Genomic DNA, 23,632 nt, shown 5'->3' with positions numbered 1-23,632 from the left:
GGCTGAATGGAAAAAACAAACTTTGACAGACTTGGTTAATGCCATGTTGGATAGTTCTAGTTTACCTAAGTTATCGTGGGCGAAGCTATTTTGGCCGCGTGCTTTGTTCTAAACCGAGTTCCATCAACTAAGGGTGATAAACCACCCTTTGAAGCATGGAAAGGTAGAAAGCCTGCTCTTGAATTTTTTCGTGCATGGGGCTGTTTAGCCAAAGTTAATGCGCCTGTGTGCAAGAAACATAAATTGGGACCAAAAATCGTTGATTGTGTCTTTCTAGGATATGCACATAATAGTGCAGCCTATAGATTTCTGGTGATTAAATTTGATTTTTCAGATGTGCATGTTAACACCGTGACTGAATCTCGTGATGCCTCCTTTTTTGAAGATATATTCCCTATGAAGGATAGAGTTGCAGCATGTAGCGAGGCATCTACTAGTTATACACCTGAATCTAATCCAGTTTCTTTACCTCCTGCTTATTTTGAACATCACATTGAGGATAACAGTATCGTAGCTCCTCGTAGGAGCAAGAGACAAAGGACTGAAAAATCCTTTAGTGATGACTTTATTGTTTATCTTGTGGATGATACAATAAAACCCTCATAGAGGCATATGCATCAACAGATGCAGAGCGCTAGAAGGAGGCAGTCCACAATGAAATGGAGTCCATTCTAACAAACGGGACTTGGGAAATATGTGACCTGCCAGTTGGGTGTAAACCCTGTAAGATGTAAATGGATATTTAAGAAAAAACTGAAACTAGATGGTACTATCGATAAATACAAGGCTAGGCTTGTGGCCAAGGGATTTACCCAAAAGAAAGGTGAGGATTATTTTGATACCTATTCACTAGTTGCCAGATTGATCATAATTCGTGTGCTAATAGCACTTGCTGTGTGATATCCTGGCCCAAGGCTTAATAGAATTAATAGAGTATACAAACCAATAATGCGCATCTTCTTTTCAGAGAAGCCTATCTCGAAATAACCTCGAAGTTAAGCGTGCTTGGCTTGGAGCAATTTAGAATGGGTGACCGACCGGGAAGTTTTCTCGGGTGCGCATGAGGGAGGACAAAGTGCATACAAAAGACTCGTGTTGGTATGTGGGAACAATATATGATCCTAGAGAGCTGCCAGGAGTAAGTACCGCCGGTCCAAGGATTGGACGGGGTGTTACAAGTGGTATTAGAGTCGACCCTCGCGGTTTCACGGGCGTGTGTGGGTTAGGGGTTCAAGTATATGGCGCATGACACATGTGGGCCCAGAGTGGTCATATGGCATGGCATATGACGACACTTGACACACAGACGTGGCTAAGAGGGGAGGTTCCTGGATTGGGGTTGACCGACGAGGACGTCGATCTTCTAAGGGGGTGGATTGTGATATCCTGGCCCTTGGGATGGTGATATCCTGGCCCAAGGCTTAATATAATTAATAGAGTATCCATACCAATAAGGTGCATCTTCTTTTTCGGAAGCCTATCTCGAAAGAACCTCCAAGTTAAGCGTGCTTGACTTGGAGCAATTTAGGATGAGTGACCGACCGAGAAGTTTTCTCGGGTGCGCATGAGTGAGGACAAAGTGCATACAAAAGACTCATGTTGGTCTGTGGGAACAATATATGATCCTAGAGAGCCGCCATGAGTAAGTACCGCCGGTTCAGGGATTGGACGGGGTGTTACATGTTGCGAGTCATGATCTACTCATCCATCAAATGGATGTGAAGACAACTTTCCTTAATGGTGAGCTTGACGAGGAGACCTATATGAAGCAGCCAGAGGGATTTGTGACACATGGACAAGAGAACATGGGGTGTAGACTAAGGAAATCCTTATATGGCCTCAAGCAGGCGCCAAAGCAATGGCATGAGAAGTTCGATAGAACTTTGACATCAACAGGCTTTGTGGTAAACGGAGCTGACACTTGTGTGTACTATCGGTTTGTTGGTGGTAAGGGAGTAATATTGTGCTTGTATGTGGATGACATACTAATCTTTGGGACTAGTATTGATGTGATAAATGATGTGATATCATTTTATCTCAAAATTTTGATATGAAGGATTTGGGAGAGGCATATGTTATATTAAACATAAAACTAATTAAGGGTGAGAATGGGATTATTCTGAAACAATCTCATTATGTGGAGAACATTCTAAACCGCTTTGGGTTTTCTGATTCCAAAAATTCTCCAACACCTTTTGATCCTAGTCTAAAGCTTCGTAAGAACATAGGACACATAATTAATCAGTTGAGATACTCCTAAATTATTGGTTCCCTCATGTACCTTGCTGGTGCAACCAGACCTGATATCCCGTTTGCTATGAGCAAATTGATCAGATTCACTTCTAATCCAGGAAGCGATCATTGGTGTGCACTAGAACGTGTAATGAGATACTTGAGAGGTACTTCTGCATATGGACTTCACTATACTGGGTACCCAGCTGTACTTGAAGGGTATAATGATTCCAACTCGATCTTTGCTGCAGCTGAGATCAAGGCCACAAGTGGATATATATATTCAGAATTGGTGGGGCTGCAGTTTCTTGGAGGTCTCGTAAGCAGACTATCTTAACAAAGTCTACTATGGAGGCAAAACTTGTAGCACTTGAGTCAGTCACTACTAAGGCAGAGTGGTTGAAAGAGCTCTTGATGGACTTGCTAATGGTTGATAAACTGGTACCAGCCATTCTGTTGCATTGTGATAATCAAAGCATGATCACAATTGTAGGCATTGCAAAGAAAAATGCAAAGTTCTTAAGACAAGTGAAACGACGTATCAAATCAGTAAGGCATTTGAGAAATACTGGAGAGATCGCTGTAGAGTATATTAATACTGCTCGAAACTTGGCGGACCCTTTTACAAAGGGATTAGCACATGCTGTGATTGATGAAGCATCAAGGGAGATGAGATTGAAGCCCACGCGATGTTATCATATAGTGGTAACCTAATCTATGTGACCGGAGATCCCGTGAATTAGTAATTGGGAAGAACAAACTATTTTGTATAACAAGAGAGTACATTATTTTACTCGTTTCCCGCTAGAAGATGCATACTCTCAGTACTGCAAGGGAGGTTGACTTTTGTCTTAATGTATTCTAAGACCTCTAACATGCAAGGTACTGTCCTACAGGGTACACTTGTAAGAATACACCTATGTGAGTTTGACTATGAGGTCGCAGTCTATGAGATGTGTGTAATCTCAAATAAATTTACTAAAAGACACGGGAGCATGACCGTAACGCGACAATCAGAGGCATGGCTTTAGGCGGCCTAGTATCGGTGATGCCTATAGGTGAAACCAACTTATACAAGACTAGCAATTCAAGGCTTTGTGCATTGCAAAGTCATGAGGAGGTGAATCATGTACTGCAAGGTGTAGCTCAACCCGTATCGGGTCTGCACTGTAAAGCTGGTAAATGAAAGCTTAGAGATTTAGTCAATTGGAGACCTTGGCTTTGGTGGGGATTGTTGTAATTAGGCCCACTAGTGTGTGGCCCAATTCAATAAAGAAGCCAAGGTGGTGTGTAGAGATGGCATGGGGCTTTAGTCCCATATTGCCCATCTAGGTAGGAGAGAACCAGCTTATATGTGGGAGTGCTTCCTACTCTTCACATGAAACAAATAAAGGGCTATGGAGGCTGCCACACACGCGCGCCCGCTCTCGTTTTGCGTTTTTTCGCGTTATTTATCGCGTGACTTGTGACTACGACAGTTTATTTTTGGGTTTTTAAATTGGTGCCCTTAGTTTTGGTGGTGTGCTCGCCTATACCCTTAGTCGTGTTTTTTGCTCAGCTGTGTCCTTCCAGTGCTATAGAACAGAAGGGCACAGCTGAGCAAAAAACACGACTAAGGGTATAGGTGAGCACACCACCAAAACTAAGGGCACCAATTTAAAAAATCCTTTATTTTTTTGCCTTTTGTTTATTTGGTTATCAAATATCACACCTATATTGGCACGTCAACCAGGAGTAACGGACTCACACTTTACGTGCGAGATCTCCGGGCGGTTGCACATAAAGATATTCCAGGGGGCGGTTCCTAAAATTTAGCAGATCAAATCAAGGGGTTGCGGCGGCCTGTCTATAAAGGACAAACGTCTTTCAGTCAGAGGACAAGGGCTAACAGCAACCGACTCATCCTCTCCTTCTCAATTCTCTATGTCGTCGCTTCTCTGCGTTACCGTCCCTTTGTCTGTCATGCAACAGATCAAGGGAGAGCGGTGTCTCCGAACCACCGACGGCGTTTCGACGACCTGCACGGGTGCCGGCGAATCAAGTTTTTGGGAAGTGCTTCGCGCACGTCCGCTTGGGTTCCTCTACAAAACTCATGGAAATCACTGTGAGTAAATCTGCATTTCAGTTTGTTGTAATGACGGTCTTATGGTTAGATCCGTTGTTGATTCTTCTTTTTTGAGTTTATCTTGTTGAGTTAGTTCAGATCTGTTCTGTTCTAATGCCGTGGATATTATCTGCCAGTAGATCTGGGTTTTTCATTTTATGATGCATTATCAAATTAATTTTAGGCCATATTAATTTTCCAACACAAAGTCACAACAGTCTGATCTTCGATGAACAACCACATGGACTAAATTCCTTTGCCTACCTAGAAATGTAGAATGCATCACTGTATTATTGAATCCCAATTCCTAAAACCGATGCAGTCACATTTTCAAAGCAATGAATATCATATGCAATTATTAGCTCTTTTTATTGGTTCCGTGGGCTTCAGAATAAATGTGCCATTTGATTTATCCTTAAATAGAGCTAAACTGAATTGAAATAAATATTGTCACCTCGTTTGAGCTTACACTACTACAAAACATGTTATATGAGACGGTTAATTTTCAGTTCTTAAGACACTTATGAAGTGTCCAAATTTGATGGAGTCGTAAAAGATGTCCCACATTTAAGATGTTTATAAACCATCTTAAAAGATATTATATAACACAACTTTTAATTTATAACCGTCTGAAAAAGGTATTTGTTTAAATCATTTGTGATAAACCGTCTTGAATTAGGTTTTTGTTTAAAACACTGCTTCTAAAGAACCGTAGAGAATACAAACATTATAAGTCATAAATTATTTATCAAACTGTCTAGAATATCTTACAATAATAGACGATTACAATAGGAAAACCATCTTATTTAGGTGACTAAAAATGGACGTTTTAGAAACTGTCTTATTTAGGAGACTGATATTAGACATTTTGGTGACCGTCTTATTAAGATTTAAACGAAATGACTTACACGACAGTACATTCTTCAATTTATGATCATTTTTTCACACATCACGTTATAATAATTTGAAAGAGAAATATACATACACATATATTGAACAACATTATAATTAATATAATATAAATAAGTACCATTCAATATATCATAAATAAGCATTGTCAAACAATGCATACATAAGTGTACTCTAAATCTAAACTAAAATACAACTGTTTGCACTAATGTTAAGCCTAACTTTATATAAATTCAAGTCTCCACACTTTTGCGACCACCAAATTTGAATTCCATTCTATGTTTTTCTGTACAACAAATAGGAGAAAACTAGACATAGCAAAAAGCTCCAAGCAGCACGTCGATGACCTCGAAGCTGCCCTTGTGCTTCTCCCCGTTCTTGATCACTCCTACACGCCCGGTGTTCCTCCCGCCGGTCACCATGACCATGTTGCGACGTCTAACTTGAATAAGTCCATGATCTTGTTGGTCTCCAGATCGATCTTGATGGTGTCGTTGGCCTTGATGAGCGGGTCGGGGTAGCGGATAGTGTGGTCATCGTAGGTGTTGAGGTAGGGGATGCCTTTCTGGCCAAACTGAACAGACCTCACCTTGCAGAGCTTGAACTGCACACAAACCAATAGAAAAGCAGTGAGCATTTCACAGACGTACTATGAAAGGGCATGGGAATTTCCAGCGATGTAAATGTATAGATATACATAGCAACATCTATTAATAGTCCTAACGATTGTAGCACATGGCATTTTCAATGCAAGACTTCCATGCACACAGCATATATGGACAATATAGCAAGGATAAGGTACACAGATCTACTAATGAAAACCAGCAACCTCACACAGCTACCAAGATCATCATGCTCAACTAGAACAATGAGAGATAGTGTGTAAGAGAATTGAGCTAACCTTCGCATCCTCATATATTTACTGTTGCAGAAAACTCGCCACAGTGACTTAGCCACACTGTCACGCACATAATATAACATACACCTCTGGTGAGATGTCGGCTCCATATGAACAACTCAACTTCTTTAATATCCTCTAGACCAGGTTTCTTGTACTCTTGCCAAATTAAGGTGCTGACGGCGAAGGCGAGGATGGTGGCTTGAAATCTGGATACTGCATACAGATCAAAGAATGATGAGCATAACCTGATGCAAACGGTGTTTTTATGCAGATGGCTAAGAAGTTTCAGGTTTACACTGACATTAGGGTATGGTGACTGAGGTCTGGGCCTAGTATTGACAGGAGATGAGCCAGTGCTAGCGTCTGCTATAGGTGCAGAATTGACCACTGCTGGTCCTTCAGTCATGGTGCTGCCAGCCTTCGTCTCGACTTCAGACTCCACTGACGGTGGCATAGGGGTTGATGGCGGTTTGAGATCTGGGTACTGCATGGAATTCCAATTGCAGAGTAATGAGTATGGCATGGGCATTCAGGCTCACTTGTGCAGTGGTTATAAATGTAAGGTTTACACTGACATTTGTATAAGGTGAAAGAGGTGTTGGCATTGCAGGATCTGATTCCGTGGTGGCTTCTACGGTAGCGTCCTCTGCTGGTGCAGTTGTTTGTGTGGCAGCAACTTGAGTCGTTGTTGCTAGTGCTGGTTGGCTTTTAGCATCGCCAGGTAAAGGTAGTAGAGCCTGCCTGATTTCCTGTAGATGAAATGAAGGAATTTCGTAAACCATAAATTTTTGCCATGAATATTCAAAAACCATTTTCTATGGAAAACAATGTTGGCTGGCAAAAAAGTACAGAAAGAAGTTACTTCGAAAACAATAATTCTCATAAAATTTCATCAGTAACAGTCCCATTGCCACTTCCCGACAATCTTTTAGTAATTTCACAGGAAATGGATGTGCAATGTCTAGGAGCACTGCCAATTAATAATACCACATATCGAAAAACAATTCATGGAAAGATTACATATTATTGTGGGAAATGTTCAATACCATATAAAGGCCATTTTAATTACACACTATACATATTACTCCGTACCAATAGGAATAAGAGCATCTCCAAGAGCTCCCTAGAAAATAACTCCTCAAAATCAGTTTTAAGGGGCATCTAAAAAATTAGTGAGGGTAGATTTTAATCCTTTCTCCAAACTATTCAGAAATCAAGTACACAAAGCTCAGCAAGGTCCCTTCACATCAAACTATTCAGAAATTGCAGCCAAAGGGCCAACAACAAATAGTCATGAGCTAATTATTGCCAAGACCCACTTCTAACTGATTTATATTTGGAAAAGGAACATAAGTGGTCAAAAGTTATTTCATGAAAGCCCCTACACCAAAAAAAGAATGAATATCATCGAAGAATAACATGTTGGACCTACCTGTTCCAGTATTGTCCAGATAATGAATGAAACTATTCTTGTGGTACTGCACTACTATGGTTCAAATGTGAGGATTACATTTATCAAATTTCATGTGAGGCTTAAACTGTTGGGCCAAACTGAAGCAAAGAAAATGAAGAGCAGAGGTGGGTAAAGAGCATACAAGTTTGCAACACTTTTGTTTATTCCTGATCCCCATTGGCCCATAGGATAAACTTGGTATTATCCTGCACCTGTCTTGGTCGACCTCTTCAAGTTTTTGCTGCACCATGTCACCATCACCTATCACTGTAATTTCACAGTAAGAAGCACATCGATACATGAATAATATAGTTTGTCTTGTAGACCAAGCAGCACACTTTTCTAGTATGATTTTAGGCCAACCAAAATCGCACCTTTGCTCTTCGTTGACAATATGCGGGTGAAAGATCATAGCATAGAAGTTTTAGGTTACATGCAAGAAATATTCAACCTGAATTTATAGGATTATCCCTTCACAATCAGTTGCACTACTTTAGTATCAAGAAGCACCTGTAGCACCTATAAAAAATTCAGGCTGAGCAAAGCCCCACCATCTTTCTACGGATGGTTTATTTGAGGTACTGATTTTGTTCCCTAAATGTTTGTTTCAAACAAACTCTTAAAATGGTTTATCTAGGTTGCTAACTTGCTATTAACCTATCATCTCTGGAAAAATAGGTTATTGTCCATCCTTGGCAGAAGCAAGCGCCATTGCTAATGTTTTAGTCCACCTCTCTAGAAATCAGCTTATTGCAGTATTTGATCACAACAGCAGAGTGGCTCAAAAAAATTGTATAAGGATACATCACTTGTTGTGAATAGGGTGAACTATTCCACTCAAAAGATAATTATGCAACGACACTTAGCACTCAACGAGCATTAGACTAACCAAGCCCGAAATCAGAATAATCAACCATATAGTACAACCTGTAGACTAGACACCACAGATCAATACTGATTAGGCCAAACTATTGAAACAACTTTGACATAATTATTCAGTTCAGTCTTCTCAGAAGGAAGTCACCCATTCAGCAAAGTTTTTTTGTTAGCGAATAAACTAACGATCATGCTAAACAGGTAGCATGCAAGGCAGAATGAAATTAACCTTTTGGCAAAGATTTCAGAGAATAGCTACACTTCTGGCTGAAAGCCTTGCATCATCTGGTACTTGAAACTAAGAAAAATAAACTCGATTAGTGATGTTCTTCAAATAGAAAAGTGAATTCCTCAAAGAAACACAGTAGAAATCGTGACAAGTACCTGTTATTTTGATTTTGTAGAAGATGGGGAAGAAGTAGTGTAGCGCCAGCACCAGGTGCTGCTGCAGCGCCTTCACCGTCGTCCGCTGCTCCAGTAGCGACACCTTATGCAGCTCCGGCCAGCATCGACGTGTTGCCCTCCCGCGTCTGGGTTGCATGGACGGCCGGCGCCAGCGACACCGGCGGTGGCAACACATATCCTGAAAGGAGAGAGGAGGAGGTGAGCAGAACTGAGAACCACTCGCGGCAAGGTCCGCTTCCGCGAGGCCATGGAGGTGAGCAAGGAGGGGGCATAGGGCCGGTGCTGGCACGAGGAAGAAGACCATGGGGCAGGGCGACAACACATGAAATAGAGAGGAGTGAGAACCGAGAGCATCATGGGGGGCCTCCGTGTGGCCGTGGAGGCGAGCAGGCAGGGGGGTCGCGGTAGCGGCGGTACGCGGAGGAAGAGGACGATGCAAGGCGACGGCACGGGAGGAGAGATGAGGGGTGAGGAAATCTGAGAAGCTAGGGTTTGAGATGCGGAGGAGCGTTTTGTATTTTCATAAAATCAGCTAGGGTTTTTTTGCAACATCGTCGCACCTAGGAAAGTTTGCATTTTCGTTTTACATTTTTTATACTATTTTGTTGACCAAAATTTAACTCTTATATTTTTAAATTCTAAATCGAAATACACTGAAAATCAAATCTGTTTTCGTTTCCTGGTCAGTAGCGAGAACGAGAAATTCTACCGGTAACCGGTGTTTCTCGAGCGAGAAACTCGTCCCTGGCATAGCCTCTCGAGGGCAAAGCCGATGGCCTTTTCATAAAAAGAGATTAGAAGAAAGAAGGAATTATTTAGATGCTGGATTTTTTATTCTGAATCTTTGAAGTGGCTGGGTTTTTAGAGTTTGACAATGTAAATGTTAAAGCACTGATATATTCAACATAGGATGTATATACCTTCCTAAACCCCTTGCTACATAAATGATAGGAATTAAAACAAAATGATGACTTAGGTCTGTTGTGTGACACATTAATGATCGAGTCACATGTGGATTCATTTTACCATCAATATCAAGTTGCAGAGATAAGTTTTACATTTTGTATCATATATATCATCAAACTAAGCCGAATTCACTATTTACTATGTTTTTTCACAATACGCCGTACCAGAAATATCATACGAATACGGTTTCGTATTTAGAAGTATCTAGTGTACTCACTAACATCTAATACATTTTTTATAGTCTATACGACTCTAATAATATCTTTATTTGAGATGGTTTCATATATAAAAGTGTCTAATATACTAACCAAAATCTAAGACAATTCTTGCAATCTTAATGACTCAAAAGATATATTTATTTGAGACGAGTTTCAATAACAATCCGTCTTAAATCAATATAAGACATTTCTTATGATGTAACTGTCTTAAAACACTTCTTTATTCAAGACGGATCTCCAACCAACCGTCTTACCTTACTCATGACCATATGATAAAAGACGCTTCTACAAAATGCATTGATATCCGTCTTAAAATGTGCGTCTTAAATAAGTATATCTCTAGTAGTGTTAATTAATATAAATATGACATTCAAGTTATTCTTGTTTTAAAGATGACATGAACAAATAAGGCATAAAGGAAGGTGGATAGGACTAAAGGGAGATAGATGTATCTCGAATTGACGGTAGTGCACATGCCTTCTTAGGGCAAACCAGGAGCTATGTGTAATGATGTAACGCCCCGAATTTTGGAGTTGAATTTTTTTCCTTTTCTTCACTCGCCAAAATTTGGGCGTTACCCTTTCTTTTTTTCTTTTCCCCTTGCTAAGCCTTGATCTTTTCCAAAGTTATAGCGGGATTCGGCTTGAGATCTCGTGTAAAGCAAAACCCTAAAATACTTTATTTTGTTTGCTGCACCATACCGAACCATGCATTTATTTTGATTAATTGAAATTGTGAAAGCATTCATCTAGAAAATGGGTTTTAGAAAAAGGAAAACCTTTTTCTTTTCCTCTTCCCCCTCTCCTCCCTTTTTGGCCTAGCTGCCCCCCTCGCGCGGCCCAGCTGGCCAGCCGGCCCAGCCGGCCTTTCTCCCCCGCTCTCTCTCCTTTCCCCGTTGTGGGCCCCGCGGCGGCCCAGCTGGCCTTGCGGCCCAGCGCGGCCCAGCCGGCCCCCCACTCCCCACGCCGCGCCCTCGGCACGGCGGTTGGAAACCGCCCCGCCCCCCTACGGGTCCCACCCGTCAGGCTCTACTCCTCCCCAAACCCCTCTCTCTATTCCCCTGCCCGACCCGCCCCGCTCCCCTGCCCCGCTCGCCGAACCACCGCCGCCGGTGCTCGCCCCCGCGCGGTAAGCCCCTCCCCCCTCCTCTCTCCTCTCCCCTCCCCCCTCCTTCCCCAGCGCTCGCCGGCGCCCTCCCCGTGGCGCGGTCGCGCCCGCCCGCGGCGTTCCGGCGCGGCCCCACCCGCCCGCGGCGTCCCGGCGCGGCCCCGCTTGCCCGCGGCGTTCCGGCGCGGCCCCACCCCGCCCTCGGCGCTCGCCGGCCCCGCCCGCCCCCGGTAGCCCGCCCCGCCCGACGCGCCTCCCCCTCGCGCGCCCGTGCACCCCGTCCGGCCATGGCGCGGCGCGGCTCCGGCTCGCCGGCGCGCGGCCGTGGCCCGGTGCCCCTCGGCGCTGCCCCCCCTAGCGCGCTCCCCTTCCCCCGCCCGGCGCGGCGCCCTCCCCGCGCGGCTCGCCCGGCCGTGGCCCGGCCTGGTTTGCCGGCCATGGCGGCTCGGCCCCGCCCGCCTTGGCGTTCCCCACCCCTGCCCGGCGCGACCGCGGCGTGCTGGCCTAGTGCGACCTTGAGCTCGGCCCGGCGTGCCCATGGCGCGCGGCCTTGAGCTCGGCCAGCGCGCGGCCCCGCACTGTCGGCCTCGGCATGGCCTCGTTGTCGCCCGCGGCGCGCAACACAGCGCGTGCGCAGCTCGGCCCGAGCGTGTGCACGACCCGTTCACGACGCGTCAGCACGGCCGTGCGTGTGCGTGCTCGCGTGATGCGCACAGTGCTTTGGCACGGCTCGCCGTGCCCTTGACGCGCTTGTCTACCCCCTAGACGTGCCCGTCTACCCCCCGTGTGTATTCCATGCGTAGTGATCGCGTTATTTAATTAATGAATGGAAACTCAAGTTGGAAATTGGTTACGTTAGGTAATTCATGTAGTTAATCATCCACCTTATTTAATGTTGACCAACTGAAAATGGTTATGATCCTATTAGTGCATGTGACTAATCCTTTTTGTTAGAGCTAAGTGGAACTAGAACACATAACGATTAGTTATGCGTCTACCCGTAATACGCCTCGAGTATAAACTTTAACCCCTATGAGACCTTCCCCCCGTCTCTTTCTAACCATGGCCAATGCAATATCGTATGTCATACTCTATGCATATTTAATCTATTTGTTCTCTTGTATGGTGTACTGTTTGTTTCCTAATTCGAATGGATGGATGTATGTATGTTTGCGCTCGCATAGAGAACGATCCGGTTGAGGAGTCCGAAGAACTCGCAGGAGAAGCCCCTGAGCAGCAGTCAGTTGGTGGAGGCAAGTGTCCCTTGACCTATCTCTGTCCTATACATACTTTAATTCACCTCCCGCATTACACATTGATACCTAAGGATTGACTAGCTTTTTGTTATCAATGTCTTTGTTTACCTATTTGGGTTGGATCATTATTGCTTAGTCTTATGCTATTGCTCAACTCTAATCAATGAACATGATGAGAATTATCAATGATACGCTGTTTTCCCCTCTTTTATTATGATGTTATACTTGCGACCTTCAAGGGGGCTCGAGCAGTTTCTCGAGTGCCTCTCCGTAAGGACCTGTTTGTTGGATGACCGCCCGAGAAAACAGTGCAACCATGAGGGTGGAATGGGGTGCCCTTAGCTGAATAATTAGAGGAACCGGGGTGTAGTTCGCTTAGCCGTCGTGCCGTCAATGTGGCTCGGTGTATGCGGCTCGCTCTGCCAAGCTTGGGTTCGCCCCCTTGGGGAGGAGTGCGGTGCATTTAGGAAACCTAACGGGCGGCTACAGCCCCGGGGAATCTTTGTAAAGGCTACGTAGTGAGACCCTGCCTACTCACCTTGGGAGTGTTCAAGGGTCCGTACAACCCGAGGCAAAAAGGGAATCACGTCTCATGGGTAAAGTGTACAACCTCTACAGAGTGTTATGAAACTGATATATCAGCCATGCTCGCGGTTATGAGCGGCCAAGGGAGCTCCAGTGATTAGTGGTACTTGATCAGAGATGTTCGGTTTGCAGGTGGCAATGAGATTGATGGTTCTTGGTTTTGACTCTGGTAATGGTAAGTGGTACTCTTTCCGTTTGGAAAGGAGTACGTTTGAGTTAATAACGTGGGTTAATCCTAAAACTTTGCTTTCTCTACTAGTAATAATAATCTAACCAACTAAAAACAACTGTTTGACTTACCCCCACATAAAGCTAGTCCACTACAGCCAAACAGGATACTTGCTGAGTATGTTGATGTGTACTCACCCTTGCTCTACACACCAACCCCCATCCTCAGGTTGTCAGCATTGCAACCACTGCTCAGGCGAAGATGAAGCCGTGGAAGGAGACTTCCAGGAGTTCCAAGATTACGACGAGTTCTAGGCATGGGTTAGCGGCAACCCCCAGTCGGCTGCCTGTGAAGGCCACATTTATCTATGTTTCTTTTCCGCACTTTGATTTATTGTAAAGGCTATGTGGATGTCTCAGACTTATGATGTAATCGACTATTATCTCCCTTTTTAATATTATTTGAGCACTGTGTGATGATGTCCATGTTATGTAACTGCTGTGTATGTGAATTGCTGATCCTAGCACGTACATGGTTCGCATTCGGTTTGCCTTCTAAAACCGGGTGTGACATAGGTGGTATCAGAGCCGTGCTGACTGTAGGACCGCTAACCTAGAGTAGAATGGTCGTTCTAAGGATTATAGACCTCTGTCCCTGCCTTGACTTTGATATCCCTTCAAAAGTTGGTCATATCGACCCAAAACTATGTTATACTATATATTATACCTTGCTGAAAATTGTGTTTTATTCTAATCCTTCATTTATTTATGGTTCATTACTTGCTGGTCATACTAGTTCTGTTCTCACTCTTTTGCTTGCGGTGTCTTTTGTAGATGGCTCGTCTTAGACACACCGCACGGAAGTCTGTCATCCCCTTCTTACCCTCTCGTCTCGCGGAGTGTCCGCTTCGCCGTCCCGTGGCCGGTCAGTCCAGTCACTTGGAGAGGCTGCACCACCGCCTGCATGAGGAGCAGGAACGTCGACGACAGGAGCAGCAGGGCTCTTCTTTCTCGCTCCAGCAGGAGATAGAGTCTATGAGGAGCTGCTCCCCCGTGCTTCCTCTGGAGGCGCCCCCTGCACCACCACTGGACGCCCCAGCCCCTGGAGTAGCTGCTGAAGGAGACCCAGACGAGGGAGGTGGTGACAACAGCTCGAGCCACGACACCGACTTTTCTGCTGACGAGGAGCCAGAAGGATGGGTTGCTTGACCCATCACTCGCGATGCTGCTCGCGGGTGTCACTTCCACAATGCGCTCGACACCCTGCTACGTCAGGCACTTGACCGGCGTACTTGGTCTATCGAGTATCGCTGTGTGGTCTACCAGCATAGTCGCGGGGTCTACCCAGACCGCTGGGAGGCGACCTGCTTGGTGCGCCGTCCGGAGAATAGTCTCCAAGGTGCGGAGGTCTGCTCAGAGCACTATTCCATCTCTGAGCGGGACTTGGCTGAGGCGGCCATGCAAGATGCCACACGACGTGCGCTTTCGCACACTACTGCTCAGTGCTCAGCGGGGTAGCCGACGGTCGCAATCTGAAGTATTACCCCCGTCGTCCATCTGGCAGCACAGGAGGCGTGATTGTTTCACCTGTTGGTGAGGACAATCCTAGGCTGAGCAGCACAGTCAACCTAGCCGCCGTGCTAAACACGGAGCTGGACCATGCATTAGACGAGCTGAGTAGGGCTCGTGCTGAGATCGCCCTGCTGCGGGCTGAGCGCGCGAAACGTCGTCACCTGGATGATGGTTCCCCCACTCCCGTCGGGACTCAGCACCCGTACCGCTCACCTCGGCGTGGACACCAGTCTTATGGCAATCCCAACTGCAAGACCAAGATAGACTTAGAACCATAGATCGTCAGAGTCAGATCTTGTAATTAATACGAAAATATATACATAGAAGCTATAGTCTTAGTGTTAGTCTCACTCTTAGTTAGTCTTAGTTAGACAGGGTAGTTTGCTTATCCTGTGCATTTATGTTTGTCATGATAAACTATGTTTGATTTGGATCTTTGTAATGACTGTCACCAGAGTGTGGGTATCCCCTGCATTTTGGTTTACCTATTATGTTAAAGGAGTTAGCTATCTAGTTGGGAAGCCTTTTATTCCACTTTCCTTCTTATCTGAGAAGTTGTGTTGGAGATCAGTAAAGATGCTCGTCTGTTCAGAGTTGTGGAGAATTCTATACTCTTTTCTTATGCTGCAAGATTTGCAAGATCAGTTCTGATGTGTGGTTGCATTCCGCAGATGTCAGAAAACAGGCGCAGAGGAGGAAGGCGTGCTCAGCAGGAGCAAGCCGCTCAGCAGGAGGAGGTACCTCAGTAGCAGCAACTGCCGCCCCCACCCCCGATGTCCATCGAGCAGATGTTCTTGATGCAGACTCAGGCAGTTCAAGCCATTGGTCAGACTCTGGACGCCATTCAGCAGCAGCAGCAACAGCCACCACCTCAACCTCAGATGCCTCAGATGCCCAGGGACAAGCGTGCTGAATTCATGAGAGGTCATCCCCCAACGTTTGCTCATTCTTCTGACCCCATGGATGCTGAAGACTGGCTACGTACTGTGGAGCGAGAGTTGCATATCGCTCAGTGTGATGACAGGGAGAAAGTTCTGTATGGTCCCCGTCTGTTGAGAGGAGCAGCCCAGTCTTGGTGGGAGTCTTATCTCGTCACCCATGCCAACCCCGACACCATCACCTGGGAATAATTCAGAGGTAGCTTTCGTCAGTACCATGTTCCTGTAGGTCTGATGGCAGTGAAGAAGGAGGAGTTCCTGGCCCTCAAGCAAGGGTCATCGTCTGTCAGCGAGTACCGGGACAGGTTTCTGCAGTTGTCTCGCTATGCTCCTGAAGATGTCAACACTGACGCCAAGAGACAGTACCGTTTCCTGAGAGGCTTGGTTGACCCTCTGCAGTATCAGCTGATGAATCATACCTTCCCGACATTCCAGCACCTGATTGACAGAACAATCATGACAGAGAGGAAGCGTAAGGAGATGGAGGATCGTAAGCGCAAGATCAGTGGACCCCAGCCTGGAAGCAGCAATCGTCCTCGTTTCTCAGGCAATCAACCTCAGTAGTTCAGGCAGAACCATCGTCCACCTCAGCAGCAGCAGTTTCAAAGGCAGTATCCTCAGCACCAGTATCAGAATCGCCACAACAATCAGTCAGGAGGAGGTCAGTTCCAGAGGCAGAATCAGCAGACACCTCGTCTTCCTGCCCCAGCAAACCAGCAGAACAGTCAGGCAGCACCAGCTCAGGTTGGAAACAGAGCATGTTTCCACTGTGGAGAGCAAGGCCATTGGGTGATGCAATGTCCGAAGAAGGCAGCCCAGCAGCAGTCAGGCCCCAATGCCCTAGCAAAGCAGAATGTGTCTCATCCTGGAGCAGGCAACCGCTCTCAACCGCGCTATAATCATGGGAGATTGAATCACTTGGAGGCTGAAGCAGTTCAGGAGACCCCCGACATGATAGTAGGTATGTTTCCAGTCGACTCCCATATTGCAGAAGTGTTATTTGATACTGGAGCAACGCATTCGTTCATTACTGCATCATGGGTAAAAGCACATAATCTTCCAATTACTACCATGTCAACCCCCATTCAAATTGACTCAGCCGATGGTAGAATTCGAGCCGATAGCATTTGTTTGAATGTAAGTTTGGAAATAAGGGGAATAGTGTTTCCCGCTAACCTCATAGTAATGGGTACTCAGGGAATAGATGTCATCCTAGGGATGAATTGGCTAGATAAGTATCAGGCAGTTATCAGTTGTGATAAGAGGACAATCAAGTTAGTGTCCCCACTAGGAGAGGAAGTGGTGACCGAGTTAGTGCCGCCTGAACCAAAGAAAGGAAGTTGTTATCAGATGGTTGTCGATAGCAGTGAAGCAGACCCAACTGATATTATCAAGGTTGTGTCCGAGTTCCCAGATGTGTTTCCAAAGGACTTACCAGGTATGCCACCAGAGCGGAAAGTCGAGTTTGCTATAGAGCTTCTTCCTGGCACCGCCCCCATCTTTAAGAGAGCTTACAAAGTATCTGGACCAGAGCTGGTTGAACTTAAGAAGCAGATTGATGAGCTGTTAGAGAAAGGTTACATCCGGCCAAGCACCTCGCCTTGGGCCGCCCCTGTCCTATTCGTGGAGAAGAAAGATGGCACCAAAAGGATGTGTATCGATTATTGAGCTCTGAATGAGGTTACCATCAAGAACATGTACCCCTTGCCCAGAATAGAAGATCTGTTCGACCAGTTGAGAGGAGCCAGCGTGTTCTCCAAGATAGATCTGAGGTCAGGTTATCATCAGCTCAGGATCTGACCTTCAGATATTCCGAAGACAACATTCATTACCAAGTATGGGTTGTATGAGTTCACTGTGATGTCTTTCGGTCTAACCAATGCACCAGCCTTCTTCATGAACTTGATGAACAGTGTATTCATGGATTATCTTTGTTGGGGGCCTTCGGCTTCCGAAGGTCCTCAAAAACATGATTTAACAATGTTTCTGGAGTAAAGTACATTAACAGGTATCTTCGGAGTCGGATCAGAGCCACAGTATGAAGAAGCACAAGGAACACAAAGGTTGGCGCAGAGCCGAAGCTGTGTGTAGAAGAGCTTCGGGAGAACGGCGGAAAAGGAAACCGACTTAAAGATGAAAAACCAGATTAGACCTCGAAGAATTATCATAGAGTTATTGATAAACGTAAAGGGCATTAATGTAATTTTGCATGGGCTGCGACCCGTGCCTATAAATAGGTGAACAGTATCCCCGTACTGTTCACGCTGACTTGGCATTCACTTTTGCGCCACATTTGTATTTTCTCTCCTTCAAGCCGAAGGTACATTTGTAATTTATTTTTGTCTACATAAGTAATATAAATAGTGTTGGGGACTTGTTCTCAAATGCTATGAGTTAAGAACAAGGCAACATAGAAAATGTTAATCGGTAAAGTCCTTCGTCCTTCGAAGCATTATTCCCCTCAGGATATAATGGTTTTCGGACGAAGGTTATGAAAGGTGTACCTTCACAAATTTACTATACAACAACGAAGGATGAATTATAAAGAATATAAAAGATAACATAGACAATTGTATATTATCATTATGTAAAAACAGAAAATAAAGTTGAATTACAAATGTACCTTCAATTTGAAGGAGATGAAAGTACAAGCGTGACGCAAAAGCGAATGCCAAATCAGCGTGAACAGTACGGGGGTACTGTTCACCTATTTATAGGCACAGCACACAGCCTATACAAAATTACATTTATGCCCTTTACATTTGATAATAATTCTATAGTAATCTATTGAGGTCTGAATAGCCTTTTCATCTTTAAGTCGGTTTCATTTTTTGCCACCACGCCGAAGCTTTCCTGCTCAGACCTTCGGCGCTGTATCAATCTTCGTATTATTCTGATCTGCTGCGATTCCGACTTGAGTCCGAAGATACCTGTTCACACATTATACTCCAGAAATATTGTTAAATCCTGTTTTTGAGGACCTTCGTAAGCCGAAGGCCCCCAACAGTAGCCCATCGCAATATTAATTTGTTTAAAATAATAAATTTAAATTGCGACATGGACGAAGGCTTTACGCCGAAGGTCCGAAAAAATACCTTCCCTTTGCTAGAATAGCAACATTCACTGACAAGCGGGGTCTTTCAATTTCCAACGCACTGGGCGTATAAATACGGTCATACCGCAAACTCATTTGGCACGCTCTCTTGCCATCTGCTCCTGCTCACTCGATTTTTAGCTCTTGTGCACTGAGATTTGCTGAGCTTTTAGTTTTGAAGCTTCGGATTTAAAAACAGTTTTTTAGTGTTTCCGAAGATGTCTGAAGATAAGAAGGCTACTGCTGAGATGAAGCTGAGTCTCGATGAAGAGAAGAACTTGGGATTTCTTATAGCGATGTCGAAGACCAATACAGAAAAAATCACTAAGGAGATTCTGGAAGGTTTGTCTGAAGACACTGGTGACAGCGATAGTTATGATGTGGACAGTGGTGGTGAAGACTCCGAAGATCGCCCCTGGCGACCAAGCCATTCAGTTTTTGGCAAGTCAGTTATCAAAGAAAATCATCTTGCCAACATGAGGGGAAGATACTTCCGGGATTTATCCATTGTGAGGGTCGACGAAGGAGAGAAAACTTGCCCGATCCCTAAGGAAAATGAAGTCGTAGTGTTCCGAAGCTTTTTGAAAGCTGGACTACGATTTCCCCTGAGCAACTTTGTTGTAGAGGTGCTGAAAATATTCGAAGTCTACCTTCACCAACTTACCCCCGAAGCAATCATAAGGCTGAATATCTTCGTGTGGGCCGTGAGAAGCCAAGGTCTGGAGCCTGATGCAAAAAGTTTCTGTAATATACACGAATTATCATACGAAACAAAACCTTGGGGTAAGGAACATTATCACAATAATTTTGGCTGCTACAGTTTCGTTTCTCGATCTGGGTCAAGCTGTCCCGTGCCAACCTTTCAGAAGAGATGGCCCGGCGACTGGATGACAGAATGGTTTTATGTGAAGAATGATCTGTCAGTACGAGAAGATATCAAAGGTATAATTATGCGCCCTATTTGGCAAAGCTTCGGCCTTCGGAGGCCGAAGGTTGAAATGAATGAAGCTGCCGAAGAATGCCAGAGAGCCTTCGGCGTTATCTGTTCTTTTATTGGAACGAGAGATTTGGTACAAGAGCATATTGCCTTCAGGGTATGGCCGCTTGCGGAGAAATGGGAAATGCTGCAAGAAACCATAAAAGAGGCCGACGAAGGTGGACTTATCAGGTTGAAGTACACTTTTAAGTTTGGAGATAAATTCGTTGAGCCAGATGATGACTGGTTGAAAAGTATTGAAAATTTAAGTGATGAACTGCTTGGGGCTTATTCGAAGGCCGAAGACACTGCACTGCCAGCAGCCTTCGGAGGCCAAAAAAAGAAGAGGCTGAATCGGGTGCTTGATGCCATCGGGTTCGTCTACCCTGACTATCGATATCCCATTCGAGGACAGAAAAGAAAAAACACAACCTTGGCGAAAGAAGAAGCTGCAACTGCTCCTAGCGAGCCAGAACCGAAAAGAAAAAGGATAAAGGTCCTCACACATCGGCCGCGCTATATTGAACCAGCTTCGGTGCCTGAGTTTACCGGGGAAACTTCTTCGGCCACCGAAGCTGAAAAACCAACCGAACCATCCTTGCTGCCAGAAGTCGCAGAAACGGCCGAAGCGCCAACGAGGATAGAATTGGAAGAACCAAAGATTTTGTTACCAGAAACGAAAGAGAAGGCCGAAGTGCCATCCACAGAAAAAATGGAAGAAGTGAGAGAAGCAACTGAGGGATCAAAAACATCAAAAGTTTTGAGTCCTGCAGCAAATATTGAGACAGTAAAAAACCAAAAAGTGCCAGTAGTGACTCCAAAAAGGAAGAGAATGGTCAATGTGCTAGATGTTCTGGAGACAATTAAATCTTCAAGCACACCTCCAAAGAAGACTGTTGTCATCCCTGAAGTAAAAACTGAAGTCTCTGATACTAAAGCTCCAGAGCAAGAAACTGAAACCGAAGCTGGGTCCTCAGAACCCACGAAGGTAAAATCCCTGGAAATTGAAGAAGAAGAAAAAATAACAGAGCCAACTTTTGTTGAAGAAATCAGTGCTGCTGCCCCCGAAGCATCCCCCAAAGTCCTTGATTATATTGTTCGCCATGCTTCGGGAAAACAATTATCAGAAAAAGAAAAACAAGAGGCCCAGCTCTACGCCCAAAAACTGAAGTATCCAAAGGGGGCGTTAATATTCAATGGCAGTGGGGAAGAAGACTTCTTGTACTGTCTCTCGGACAGCAAGGAGATTTCTGTCTGCCGGGAGATGAGCAAGAGCTTCGGATTCCCAACTCTAGAAGACGGACTCTCGGTGCTGTCGAAAGACGAGTTGGCCGACAGCTTGGCGTACAATAGTTTAAAGGTACAAAATTTGAGACCTTCGTATTTTTTGTTGAAATCAAAATTTTCCGTTTGGTTAAATGTATTGACACACACACATTTGTCTCTGCAGGGCCTTATACTTAGCAATGCCCTCAGGGCCCAAAAAGATGCCGAGGACGAAGGATGCGCTATAGCCCTGAGCAACCTTCGTTCCGAAGTAATCGAGCTGAGGAACGAAGGTCTCGAAAAAGATAAAATATTACACTCATTGATAAATAAGATAAAAGAAGACGAAGCTACTTTTAAAAGTCAAGCTGAAGCTCAGAAACTTGAAATCGAAGATCTTCGAAGACAATTGGCCAGAGCCAAAGAGGAACGTATGCTTGAAGAAACGAGACGAGAAATAAGCGACCAATGGGCAAATCATTTAGAGGGAACTGTTGAAGAGCTTCGTTCATCCAAGAAGAGATGTTATAACAAATCTATGGATTGTGTTAAGAGGTTGAAAACTAGCTTCGCCAGTGTTGGCGCATTTTCAAGTGAAGAAAACTTTACGAGAGGCAACCCCGAAGGCCCCATTGAATGGATTAGCCACGAAGCTGAGGCCTTCGAAGAAATTTTAAACAGCCGCGGAGATATATGTGCTTTTTCGGGTGCCAGGGGAATTGCCACCATCCTGGAGAAAAAAGGCTGTGAGCATGTAAAGATTTTGGCGCAATCCGAAGCCACCCTGCTCTCCGAAGATACAAAGGATCCTTCAGCCGAAGCTAGCATGGTTGGTGGAAAATTTTTCACCGATATCTGGGACAACGGTGGCCGAGAAATGGCACGAGAAATTATCCAAAGAAGCGAAAAAGGGATCCACGAAGCTAGAAAAGTAGCAGAGGCTGCTGAGAAAAACGCAGGGTCCGAAGGACAAATAGGTATTAACTAATGGTTTTTATTGTGTTGTAACTTTTGATTTTAAACTTCGCTCGCAATCTGTAATAGCAATGTAGTCGTATCCTGTCCTCCCTCAGATCCTACTGAAGCGTCTTCGGGCCCTTAGCCTAAGGATGACGATGAAATTAAAAAGATGGCTGAAGATATCATGGATGAAGTTGTCGATCGACTTCTGAACGAAGCTGCAGAAGTAGTACTTAGGGAGATGTAGGTGCTATTGTAAAAATATTTGAAGTGTAATATATGTAATATCTTGTAACCTTGAACGTAATACATCTGTTTTTACTGCTCAATTCTTTACGATGCATGAAATTTTACTCGCGTACCGTTTTTGAGTCTTTGACGAAAAAACACCTTCCCTTCTTTTCATGCTTCGTGAAGAAGAATTTCTACTTGTCACAACAATATCCATAGTATTCTGGTGAATAATATCCAAGCTTCGTGAAAATATTTTCCGAAGTTGCACTTCCGAAGATCGATAGTGTATTTCTTTGTAACTTGGCATGATTTTCCCCCTTTTTCAAAACATTCTTCGAAGGTCGATATTATGGCCCCCTTTTGTGCTATATGCAGCATGATGTATGATGCTTATGTTATGCGAAATGATGCGATGATGTTATGTTATGCAAAATGATGTTTATTCCGAAGATACAGGCACATCCTGCGATAAATCACATAAGCTTTTTGAATCAGTATTGACTTTTTGCTATAAGCCTCCCTTAGGAGCTTCTTCGCCTTTTACTTCTGCGGAATCAGCGTTTATTTTTCGCTGTAAGCCTCCCTTAGGAGCTTCTTCGCCTTTTACTTTCAGCAATATTCGCGTTGACTTTTCGCGCTTCGCCTTTTACTTAGGCGGTATCAGCGTTGACTTTTCGCTGTATGCTCTGCATTCCTTTTGGAACGACTTTGGAGCAGAAAACTTACACTGCGTTCCCTTTGGAACGGCTTTTTGTGACTTCGACAAACTTACTCTGCGTTCCTTAGAACGACTTTTTGTTACTTCGAAGAATTATCGATAATCTGAAGGTCCTCTTTGTTAGCGCAAATCTTTAAACTTCAACAGCTTAAGCCTGTGAAGAAAATATATTTTCTTTGTGGGAATCAACAAAATTATTTACATGAAACCTAAACAATGTCCTTTATTACACAGAAAATAAAACTGAATGAAAAAGGTTGCTATTAAGGTAGGATATTTGTCAATAGATGTGCTTTGACTCTGGCACAGTGCTGTTGACTGTGCGAGCTTCGGACTGTTCTCTGAAGTCCCTTTGGTGTGGAGCATATTGGCTCCCTTCTGGCTGCTGGCCTTGTTGCAGCGGTGGTGGAAGCGGAGGCTGTTGCCAGGAAGCTTGAGGTTGACTCGCCGAAGCAACAGAAACTGCAGGGTGATTGCCTACATACTCTGGGATGTAAGGCGAATGATACGAAGCAGTGTGCATGACCTGCTTCGGCTGAGCCTGTTGTGCTGCCGCTTCAGCTATTTCCTTTTGCTTCTGGATGGTAACATGGCACATCCTGGTGGTATGACCTTTGTTCTCACCACAGAATAAGCAAAAGATTCTTCTCGGTTGATCGCCAAATCTTCCGCCGAAGCCCCTGGCGCCTCTGCC

The 23,632-nt window shown here is 44.8% G+C and overlaps 1 protein-coding gene and 1 pseudogene across 1 annotated transcript; both read right to left on the bottom strand.

Moving 5' to 3' along the window:
* Window positions 1-5,424: 5,424 nt before the first annotated feature.
* On the bottom strand, window positions 5,425-5,985 carry LOC103629469 (40S ribosomal protein S4-like; annotated as a pseudogene).
* Window positions 5,986-6,152: 167 nt separating this feature from the next.
* LOC109940444 (protein THYLAKOID RHODANESE-LIKE, chloroplastic) lies at window positions 6,153-7,777 on the bottom strand. Its single transcript, XM_020539969.1, has 4 exons — window positions 7,742-7,777; window positions 6,722-6,895; window positions 6,448-6,630; window positions 6,153-6,359 (listed from the first exon to the last, which is right to left on the bottom strand). Exons 1-4 carry the CDS (start codon window positions 7,775-7,777, stop codon window positions 6,312-6,314), a joined length of 441 nt encoding a protein of 146 aa, XP_020395558.1. The 3' UTR covers window positions 6,153-6,311.
* Window positions 7,778-23,632: the final 15,855 nt, after the last annotated feature.

The sequence above is a fragment of the Zea mays genome, chromosome 6 (genome assembly GCF_902167145.1).
Source record: "Zea mays cultivar B73 chromosome 6, Zm-B73-REFERENCE-NAM-5.0, whole genome shotgun sequence".
Taxonomy (NCBI): Eukaryota; Viridiplantae; Streptophyta; class Magnoliopsida; order Poales; family Poaceae; genus Zea; species Zea mays.
The sequence above is the reverse complement of the archived record's forward strand: the minus strand, read 5'-3'. Positions and strand labels throughout refer to the sequence as shown.